Source organism: Eptatretus burgeri, chromosome 6 (genome assembly GCF_056783735.1).
Source record: "Eptatretus burgeri isolate ZD-2024b chromosome 6, Ebu_testis_v1, whole genome shotgun sequence".
Classification (NCBI taxonomy): Eukaryota; Metazoa; Chordata; class Myxini; order Myxiniformes; family Myxinidae; genus Eptatretus; species Eptatretus burgeri.
The window spans coordinates 70430177-70441516 of NC_140966.1; the positions used below are offsets into that span (position 1 = coordinate 70430177).

Genomic DNA, 11340 nt, shown 5'->3' on the forward strand with positions numbered 1-11340 from the left:
TGAAACAAAATGTTGCATCAACGTTTATTTGTAACATTTTATCAACGGACTATATTACAAAAATGACATCAATTGCCACAAGAGTAGTTAAGATGAGTTTCAAATTGAGAGTTTTAGATATGTTGTCCAACATGTTTTGGGACTGCCTTTGTGATGGTTATTTGCACCAAGGTACCGATTTACGGTTATCCCTTGAAAACACTTTCTTCTGTTCTTGCAGATATGTGCGCTTATTGGGCGCCATTTATATGCGACTGACTGGGACGTCCATTGATTGCTTCAAGTACTTGGAGCCTCTGTACAATGACTACCGCAAGATTAAGAGGCAGAAGGCCGATGGTGGTGCGTTTTGATAAGCTTTCCTTGCTATTTTGGCTTTCTTCTGTCTTAGTTGATATATAGGAGCGTAAATTTTTGGAAAAGTTGTTTCTCTCCGCCCTGCTGTGCTCAGAGTTTGACATTCTGCATGTTGACGAGTTCATCGATGAGTTGTTGCATGAGGAGCGAGCATGCGATATTATCCTGCCCAGGATACAGGTGATGGTTTGGAATTTTGTGAGATTGCTGTTATTTGGTGACGAATAGTTCTTGTGTGAGGAACTTTCGTATTTACTTGAAATGGCTAAAAATGTTTGACGTAGAGCGAGTTTTGATGTTGGATTTGTTAAACGTATGCTGTGCAGAAACAGTGTGTTGTCATGTATTGCAACTTGAAGTTGCATTTGATACTTGTGGCATCATTGTAGATGTTACAAGTGTTGGCTGAATCTTTTTTTTATTTTGAATTTTGCCATTTCACAATGATGTTTACACTCCTCACAATTCTCTGCATCGTAGAAACGTCATGTGCTGGAAGAAACGGAGCAGCTGGAACAAAGAGTCAGTGCTTTAGATGAGGATTTGGATGAAGTTGAGTCGAGTAGTGAAGAAGAGGAGCTTGAAGAACCACGCAAAGTAAGCAATTAACAGTTTGACCATTTTCTTCCTTGTTCACAATCATATTTTGGGCTTTGGAAGTCTAGCTTGGAAGGAGGAACGCACTCGTTTTTGAGCTGTCTTGCTGCGATGGATTCCTAGTCCAACTCCACACTTTCACCTTGGTACATGATTGAATGTACGTACCATCCTTCGGTGAGATGTTAAGCTTGGTTTACTCTGTTGTAACATTTGCTGCTTATAGATCGCATGGTGCTTGCCTTTTATGGAGAGTTTCTGTTGTGCACATGCAACTCGGCAATTTCCAAATTCCTGCCCTCACTGACAGCACCATATGGCAGAATGGTGACTTGTCCACATTTGGTTTTCAGCCACAGAAACGCTCTCTCAAAGAGTATCTTCATACCTACCTACCTATCTTGTACTTCATAGACAGAGTTATGTATCAATAAGTATGTTGCCCTTCGTAAGAGACGTGTTCATATGCTCGGATTTACTGGTGGACTTTTAAATATATCACAAGGTACCTTTCATAAAGAGCAGGGCATTGTGTGCAATTGCCAGCACTCTGCCAAATATTCACTTATTTACTTGATCTATTTGTGGAGGCGGGGGAGGGAGAGCACGACATCAGCAGCAGAGCCACATCTCCAGAAAAAAATGCAAGTGTGCATCCAGTTGCTGCTTAAACATGAATGAAGGAATGTTTTTGGGTTTTTTTTTGTAATCTCGTGTGCTAATGTTTTTGGGGTTTTATTTCAGTCTTCAAGCTTGCTTTTGCTGTTTAATATACAAGAAGTGAGGCTTCATAACTCTCGTGTCCTTGTCCTTATTGTCTCTGCAGCCTGACCCAACGCCCCTGCCTGACCAGGAGCGCAGAAGGTACCGGGACCTTGATAGACCGCGGCGCACCCCATCACCTCGCTTTCGCCGAAGTAAATCGCCAGTACGCAGGTATACAAAGTAAATGGGGTGCTCTTTGTTGGATGATCCATGCAATTGGTTATTACGTGTGAAGCAGTGCCCTTGTTGCTTTCATCTTCTGCCACATCTCATTCTGTGGCACAATATTTTGCATTTGACCTTCTGATGAACTCTGGCTGATGCTTTTGCTGATGCCCTTGTGTTTTACCTTCATTTAGGAGGAGCAGATCACCAAAGAGGCGAAGGTAAAAGACTAATTGATTTATTTTTTAATATATTTATAATGTTTTGTCGCAAATTAGATGCTTCATCTTATTTTAAGGCCTGGTATAGTAAAGAGAAGTGAAGGCTTTACAGGGTAGTTATTTTGATTGGTAGCCAAAAGTATTACCCCCACAACCCCCCAACCGCATACCTGTAAAACTCTGCAGAGTTATTCGGCCTGTGTGCAGTTTCCAGCCACGTTGTTGGTTTTTGCTTTGTAATGGGTTGAGTCCATTAATGCTATTAGAATGCAGGAGGACGCCATTAGGCCCATCGTGCCTGTGCGACACCAACACCATACCAAACAAATCTGTCTCGGGTGATAGACTCAATCTCAATGGAGCGAGGGGGTCGGTTCCACATTTGCAAACAAAATAATATTTAAACTAAAAGTATTTTTAATTGCAGTAAAAGCTGTGTTATCCAGCTGGCACCCATGGGACTTTGCCTCTGTCAGTTCATCAAATATGCCGGTTCTCCAAGTGTTGGAATGGTACAAAAGAGCAACTTCGTCAACTTTATCTGTGAAAAATAGACTAAATAATGACATTATTCCAGTGTAGTATAGCGGTAATTACCACTGAATTATGCAAAACAATAACTAACCTGTATTATAAAACATAAACTAATCCTTGAAGTTGATGGACGATCTGAAGTGTCATCGCTCACTTTCTCAGGCTTATCGGGCTCGTCATCTTGTCAAATACCAGAAGAGCTTCTTGCTATCGTTCCAATACCAATACCAATCGGCTTGCTATCGCTTGCCAAGCCAGCCGTTTCTTATCAACTATTTTGTTGGAATGCTTGTTTCAGTGCTTAAGCCATTCGGTGAGTGCTCTACAAGCTGATTGGTGATTGAACACACCCCTGCATTAGCCCAAGTGATATGTTCGGTTGAAATGTCTTCTTCTTGTTGAACTTCCTTCTGTGGATTAACAACACTGCCGATTGCTTGTGTCACCATACTGGGAATTTATTGAATCGTGATCTGCAGACTTTTGTTCTCTTGAGATATAAAGCTGTCATATCCCATGTCACAGCCTGAAACAAGCCAGCCAGCCATCAGAAAAAGCACAATGATCAGTCTTTCCCATCTGATCATAAAAATAATTTGCCTTCTCAATTAACAACGGTCCTGAGATTTGTATTCCCTCCGAATGCTGGAGAGCAAACCAATCCTACAGTACTTTATGTAGCTGCTCCATATTTGGCTTGTGTGGAATATGGTGCTTTTCCTCAAGTTTGTCTGTCTCTGACTTGGTGTAAAATTCCAGTAACTTGTCCTTCTGGGCCTTGATGTCGTAGATGGTTGATGATCCGACATTGTACTGGCGCATCAACGCATTTCTATTGTCTCCCTTCTCCAGTGTCACACATATGTCAATCCTCTTCATCTTGCCACCAGTACTGCTCGACGGGATAAGAGAAGCCATGTTGCTTTGGAACTTCTTTTTCTTCCCCAGAGTTTTCACTTGCATGTTCTTCCCAAGATTTAGGATCATGTGATTGGTCGTTGGGCGATGAGAGCTGGATGCGTCATAGTGATAATTGGGACATGGATTTGTTCCCGGTTTTTTTGGTATGTTGAACCTTGACTCAGGAAACGTCACCGAAAGGTTATGAAAAGATGAAAAGCAAGGAAGTGAATGCCTGACATTTTGAGAAGCCAAGAGATTTCCATGGATTTACAATGGATGGATGCGACTCTTGAACCATGACGCTGCGACACAAGGTTGTCGAGAGAAAAGCCTATTTTTCACAGCTGAGGCCGGGTCGACTCTTCGTCAGGTTCCTTTTGTCCATAATTTGACATTCGTTGGAATTTTTTGGAAAGCTTAAACAATACCAAAACAGAAAATCCATGTTTCACATTTTTTTTCAATGCATATAATGTGATCAAATAGGTCGTTTTGGGGTAAAAACCCACTTTTTTAATTTCAGCTCTGAAAATTCAAAATTAATGGCAAGCAAGCAAGCAACTGATGATGCATAATTGTTAACTAGAGGACAGTTCTTAATATAGAATACATATATCTGTATTTTGAGCAATGGTTGCCATGGAAACGGCTATCATTTTGTCAAAATACCGTTTATTTAATGTATTGCTTTCAAATCTTGAAACAAGTAACGCATGAATATGGTGATCAGTGAAATGTACTTAATGTCAAATATGTGTGTCATGGTGGACGGCTAGAGCCGTACCGCTAACATTAAGATTTTCCTTTTGACGTTGCGGACGGAATAGAGCAGATTCGTTCCGTGGTTTGTACATTGCCTGCCTCCAAGACTTGAGGCCAAACATGATGGTTTGGCTTACAGTTAATACTGATCTGTCCACAACATTTGTCCGTGCTTCTGATTGCATCTCTTCCACTGGGCCAAGCATTATCCAATGTACCAAATGTTGCCTTAAGCTCTCCGGGGACGTCCTGTTTACTGCTAGAAACTTGTATATATTCATCTTGTTGGTCCTTGGTGGAGAAGTTCTCGAGACTTTTGCGAACAAGCATAGCTGCTTCGTATATAGCATCCATATGGTCCATTGTATCGTCATTTGTAATGCTAGCATTGACCATATCTTCCTCGCATGTCTCAGGTGAATAGAGAATAGAAGATTTCCATCTGTTCTTTTGGAGCACTGACCTTACATTGGGTAATGCCTGTAAGATTCTATTCTTCAGCCATTTTCTACTGAACGTGGGTACATGATGTTCTAAGGCATCTTTACCACCAAGAAGGTTAACATAAGTTGTCTCGATGTCCTCCATACGGAGTTTAGTTTGCTGCTTGGTTAGGACATCTACCAAGTTGATCAGTTCAATTGAACTCACAACTTGTGTCATTGATGCTTTATGCTTCTCTCCTTTGGTGTCGTGATCTCGCAAGACATGGAAGACATGTTTCGTCCAGCAAGACCTGTGGTACATAACGTCAATTGCATGTGCATCACTTGGCGCTCTCGCAGTGTTCAATCGAGTCAAAAAACAGGTTTCTGAGCAACATCAACAGCTTCTCTCAGCAATTTGCCCGCACTGTCACTCCGCACAAGGTAAATAGGTTGACCATCAGTCCTCTGGCAAAAGAAGCACAAAGCCTTGTCAGAGGGGTCTGTGGATGACCAAGTGAATGGTGTGGAGGAGCTTGACGACTCCAGACATACTTCGGGCATTTTTCTCTTTCGACCTGGCCCTTTGGCGATATGCGTCCCTGATGATAGTGCCTCATCATAACAAACTCTGGCACAACGAATTTGGTCCTTGTTAGTTGCGTTGGAATAGCATGTTCGGTGCCAGACAGTCTTCTCCTTTTGTAACAGTTCTGCTGACATCCCCTCAAGTCGTTTATGAATCTGTACATTATCACCATCCTGTAAAGTGGATCGCTCCTGTATTGTCTCTTTCAAACGGCAGAACGACTCGACTTTTGGTTGCAACACCAAGGATCCTTTCAGGGAAGAATTATCTTGGCACAGGACACATTTTGTCCAGTTCGTTGATCCTTTCATCTGGCATGAATCCTTGCCACTCAGTGGTACTTCATCCATCATGTTGTTGGTCCTGCAAATATAAAAATAAATCGTCACCTCATGAATGTCAAATCTATCATACTAGTGTAGTCAATAGTAGAAAAATCGTGCAAATTATGAGACAAGCATCAAATTTGGCATTTCTGTTCTGCAGGGCTTTCTGATCAAATCTGCCCGATTGGCCATTTGAAAAATTTGAAAAAAAAAAAAAAACTTCAAAAAAATTTGAAGTCACAGTTGGCGGAAATTCTTGAAGTGCAAGTGAACATCCCAGACAGAGAACCAAGGGGAGATGCAGTCATCATTGATGGCTCAGCACATCAATACTCTACCTCCACGCACTTCAAAGATATTTGATGACTATGCTAAAGCAGACATCATCCCAAAGGTGGAATCCTATGGTGCCAGGTACGAGAGGGTGGACGTAGTGTTTGATGTGTACAAGAAGTCAAGTCTGAAGTCTGAGGCAAGGTCGAAAAGGGGGCAAGGAATCAGAAGAAGAGTGACAGGAACCAGTAAGACCACAAGTAACTGGAGAAGCTTTCTTCGAGATGACAGCAACAAGACTGAGCCGTTTCACTTCCTTGCAGAAAAGTTGTGTGAAGCACAGACGACAAGCACAGTCATTGTCACAAAAGGAGAACATGCCATTAGCAACACAAGGAAGTCACTGGATGTTGTGTCTCCATGTTGTCATGAAGAAGCTGACACTCCAATATTTGTACACGCCAGGGATGCAACGACGGATGGTAGCAAGTCCATTATCATGAAGGCTAATGACACGGACGTACTAGTCATAGCAATATCTGTACTGCCATCCTTACAGGAACTAGGTCTTGAGAACATGTGGATTGCCTTTGGCCAAGGAGCCAAGGCGTGATGGATTCCAGTCCATGAGGTAGTTTCTGCAATAGGGCCTGAGAAAGCTAGAGGGATCCCATACTTCCATGCGTTCACTGGATGTGACATCGTGTCTGCCTTCCGCGGTAAAGGGAAGAAAACTGCATGGCAGACTTGGAACCTCTTTGATGATGTTTCTGAAACATTCACTAATCTCAGCCAGTATCCAACATTGATTCATGATCTTGACTTTTTTGAAGATTTTTTTTTTTCTTCAAATTTTTCAAAATTTGGATTTTCAAATGGCGAATCAGGCAGATTTGATTAGAATCCCCTGGAGAACAAATGCGCCAAATTTGATGCTTGTATCATCATTTGCACGATTCCTCTCAAAAATTGCTGTTATCTGCCCCACTATACGTGCGTGATACAGCCTATAAAACTTGGGCTGTGCCAATGCCGAGGGCCATATCAAGGGCACAAATAACATTCATCACCATAAAAAGCAAACAGATGAGAAAAACAACATCCTTATTTTCTTTGACTAATTTATTGACCTAAACTTTTGTGATTTAAACGGAAGATGCGGGTAAATGTCGCAATGATAGAACTTTATTAGAATCCAAAATAAAAACCGCTACTAAGACGTAAAATTACCTGAATAAAATAAAAGCAGAGATGAGTGGGAAATCAACAATACGTGCTATAACTACATGTCAGTAAACTAAATAGAAACTCCAAATAGACTCCCTCTGTAATTCCAACCCCCGGGCACAAAGCTAACCTAATCCTATCCTATTATACAGCAGTTAATCGAATGGAACAAAATACGTCAGTGACTGATTACATTGATCGTGACTTTCTTTCCGGATAAATGAAAGGATATGTCTATATATCCGGATAAATTCTTTCCGGATAAATGAAAGGATTCCGGATATGTCTTTCCGGACATATTTAAAGATCAACCCGAAATAATAGAAAAAGGATAAACACATAGCTATAACATGACGACTGCCCGACTTCCAACTCCTAGCCTAACAGGAAACGCAATAAAAACCACTAACCCCGTGGCCATTCAAACCATAATCCTACCCCCATAGAGAAGAACATAAAATGACAAAAAGGTACATACGCCTCAAAGGCTATCACAACTTACCGAAAAAAGGAAGAAAGGTGTTGAAAACCGAATATGATGAAACAAAGCTCCGAAGTAAACTGTCATGAATAAATCCAGAATAAATGAAGCGAACTGAAAATGACGTCATAGTGCTGCACGTGCTTGGACGCGTGCCGCGCCACATCACGACGTCATGCCACGCCCAACAACCGTAACCTGAGGCGATGGCATGGCGTCGCGACGTGGTGTCACCTATGTTCTCTACAAGATCACACTTACAATACATCAAACTACAAAAACTTAAAATCAAACGTTTTACTACTGAAGGTGCCGAAACCTTCTGATATTGAACAACAGACACACCAATGTTTAATTGCACAGATGGCCGTTTCCATGGCAACCAACTGTTCCAATACTTGAAAATCATAGTTCTCATGTGTAAGTTAGTCATGGTCACTATATTTAACAATTATTTCGGCCATCCAATGGAAAATATAATATTTTAAAAAATGGCAATTCCACTCCAAAAATGCTGTTTCCATGTCAACCGACAGTCAAAATGCAACATTTTATTGTCTTATAAAATCCATTGTTAGCCATTTAACAGTAATCCATCATCAGTTGGTTATTTTGTATTGTTTCAGATTTTTTTTAAAAATTGGAATTCAAAAAAAGCGTTTTTCACCCCAAAACGACCTTTCCAAAAGTTGAAAAAATGTGAAACCTCATTTTTTATTTAAATAGGTTTTAAACTTCTCAAAAATCTATAGGTTTGCTACTCCAAAAAATTCCAACGAAATTACACAAGGAACCTGACTATCTGTATCTCGAGTTTAAAAAAATGTTTTAACGGGGTAATAATCGGTGGTCATGTGTAAATAACTTCATTGAGATCCCTCGTGTACGAGTTTGTAGAATGTGCCAGATAACACAGCTTTTATTGTAAATACTTGAACACTGCATGGGGTATCATCATCTATGAACTCTCACATCATAACTTGTGTATTTTTACTTTGAGCTGTTATTTCCAGAATGCCTTTCAAAAATGCTCTTTGGTCTGCTTGATCTCTGCTTGTCAACTTTGTCAAATCCATCGAGATATGGATTTGTATTCGGGGTACTTGTTTGTCTTCAATGTCGAAATTTCATCGTTATTTGCAAGCATTAGATTAGCTCAAACACATTTTCTTCGGGCTTGTCAAAGTTGAATTTATTTTGCATCATTTTTACAGCCCTTCTCCACGACGAGAGAGATATCGAAGCAAAAGTCCTCGCCGTCATCGCAGTCGTTCGCGCTCACGTGAGCGGAGACATCGCTCTAAATCTCCAGGTACGTGTTTTCTTTCACAAAACGTGTGTGGTGAAATTATGGTGTTGAGGTCTCAATATATTTCATTAAAAAAAAACAGGTGCTCATATGCTTGGGCAGCAAATTAATTTACAATGAATGCTTTTATCTAATTTTCTGATCACTCTTTTTAGCTTCCTAACAGGAAGCTTTCATGTTGGTCAAAATTGTACAAAGATACTCGGTGCCTTCTTTGAATACTGAATTTGTAATGATGGAGGCTGTCGTTTTATTGAAAGGAAGCATTTATTGAATTTCAGCAATAATCCTCGTCATCACTGAATTTAAACTTTTGTTGTTGTTGCATTTTGTGGATTTAGAGAGAAACTTAATAATTGATCCTGCTTTCCAGGCTATCACCGTAGCCACCGACACAGGAGTCACTCCCGCTCCCCAGATAGGTGAGGCTCACTAAAATATTTTATCATTCTTATTTCGCAGCTCTATATTTACTCATACCATGTTTCTCTCCTGAAACACTTCCAAGGCGAAAAAGAGACTGCAAGATGAAAAAAGAACCATAACATTTTTGATCCTTTACAAAACAGCAGATTCCATAAATTGTGTTCAAATTGTGGTGTCCCTGATTTGCCTTCATAAGAGGGACCTCATTTTTTCAGGACAACGTTTAAGAATACTCATATAATGGGAAGTTCATGGTTTACTTGGGCTTATTATTGTAGAACCAGTTGAAATAATAGTTTAATGATGTATTTTTGTGCAACGAGCTATCCTGAGCAAATTATACTTTGACACCTGAGCAAAAATTATACTAACAGCTTGGTAAAACCAAGATAACAAAGTCACTTGTGCTGTGGAACTGAAGTGTATGATAAAGTTCCTTGTGAACGAGAGTATCAAATCAGCTGAAATTCACAGAAGATTTGGCAATGCACGGCTTTTCTTCATGTAGGTTTGTTCCAGAAGAATTGGACATAATTGTTTGAAGTGGAGAAGCAATCATTTGTGCACACTTGAAATCAGTATGGTTAATGCAAGGTAGTTATCAAAGTACCTCGTGTTTGGCCAAAAGCCATTTGTGTAGTCATTGCATCAAAACTACAGGAACGCTTGCTGTTGAAGGAAGATCATTTGAAGAAGATAATGATGTGTGAGACCTCGGTCCATAATTTCATGCCACAGACAAAGTGAGCCAACATGGAGCAGGGACGCTCTTGGTCCCACCATCAAAAAATGTTCAAAGTTCAGCAATCACCCAGAACATTTGTGGTACGATTGTTTTCAGACCTTAGTGATGACATTTGTTGAATACGGGAAAACTATCAATGGACAGTATACTAGTGACCTGTTAAGCATCGAAGCAAGATGAGTAATATGCAGACGATGGCCAGTTATGCTGTCTCAGAGGGGGCCTTCACTGCATGATAATGCTCGCCCTTACATTACACACAGCAAATTTGACCACCACCGCTCGAGCAGAGATGCGGTGGGAAGTTCTAAATAATTTCTCATGCAGTATGTACATGTCACCTTGTGGTCTTTCATCCCTTTGGACCATTCAAAGAACATCTGGGTGGCATTATGTTTCTGAGTGATGAAGATATCAAATTAAGGGTTGCAAAATACCCGCCACAAATATTTCTACACACGTGGCATCAAGACGCTCCCACATCGATGGGCCAAGTGTGCAGGGGCAGCATTGAAATACTTTGAGAAACAAGTGTTGTTTCATTAACTTGCCTGGATTTTCTGATTTTTCTAGAATAAGATCCTTATCAACGTTGAACTACCATTGTAAATTGACTTCTTTTATTATTATTTTCCTCTCTCTCTCTAGCATCCTTTGTGAGACATTATCGTGTTGTATCTGCCAGTCTAAGACATTGTTATCTTTTTTTTTGTAGTTTTTATCGTGAAATAAACTTATTGAGTGAACAAGGCCTTCACAATGATGTTTTTTAATTCAGCAGCTTCTGATTCATGATTTTCATTCCTTTCATTTCAGGTTCAAGAGAAAGAACAAGAGGAGCCACAAAGGAGAATGAAGCGTTTCAAACCATGTTTTTTTTGTTGTTTTTATTTTTATTTTTAACAATGGAGGCCCTGTTGTGTTGTTGCACACTTTCGGGCATGATTCTAATTTCAGTACATACTTTGTTTTACGACCATATTTGTGTCCCAAAATAAAAGGGCTCCATGTTTGCTAATCTGATTTTTTTTTTCTTTTAGACATTGTCATGGAACTTGCTAAGAGTTTCAGAAGAGGGTAGGTTGGTGGCAAGGGTGTAATGTAGAGAGAAGGATGTAGGGCTTACCCTTGGTCACAGTGTAGAGAGTATAATGTGACATTACTTGCAAACGGCCCGCCCCGTGAGCTTCGCAACGCCCACTCTAACCATGCAAACGAGCCGTCTGGCGGTCACG

At 40.4% G+C, this 11340-nt stretch overlaps 1 protein-coding gene and 1 pseudogene across 2 annotated transcripts in view; one reads left to right on the forward strand and one right to left on the reverse strand.

The window, feature by feature from the left end:
- PRPF38A (pre-mRNA processing factor 38A) overlaps positions 1–11123 on the forward strand; it is a 33710-nt gene extending 22587 nt beyond the window's left edge. For both annotated transcript variants that reach the window (XM_085885563.1, XM_085885564.1), the window contains exons 3-10: positions 221–342; positions 452–537; positions 838–954; positions 1781–1890; positions 2079–2105; positions 8840–8937; positions 9308–9356; positions 10922–11123. In XM_085885563.1, the coding sequence (XP_085741689.1) occupies positions 221–342; positions 452–537; positions 838–954; positions 1781–1890; positions 2079–2105; positions 8840–8937; positions 9308–9356; positions 10922–10961 (649 nt within the window). In that variant the 3' untranslated portion in view covers positions 10962–11123. The remainder of the gene's footprint in view (positions 1–220; positions 343–451; positions 538–837; positions 955–1780; positions 1891–2078; positions 2106–8839; positions 8938–9307; positions 9357–10921) is intronic.
- Positions 4289–5681, reverse strand: LOC147025017 (uncharacterized; annotated as a pseudogene).
- Positions 11124–11340: the final 217 nt, after the last annotated feature.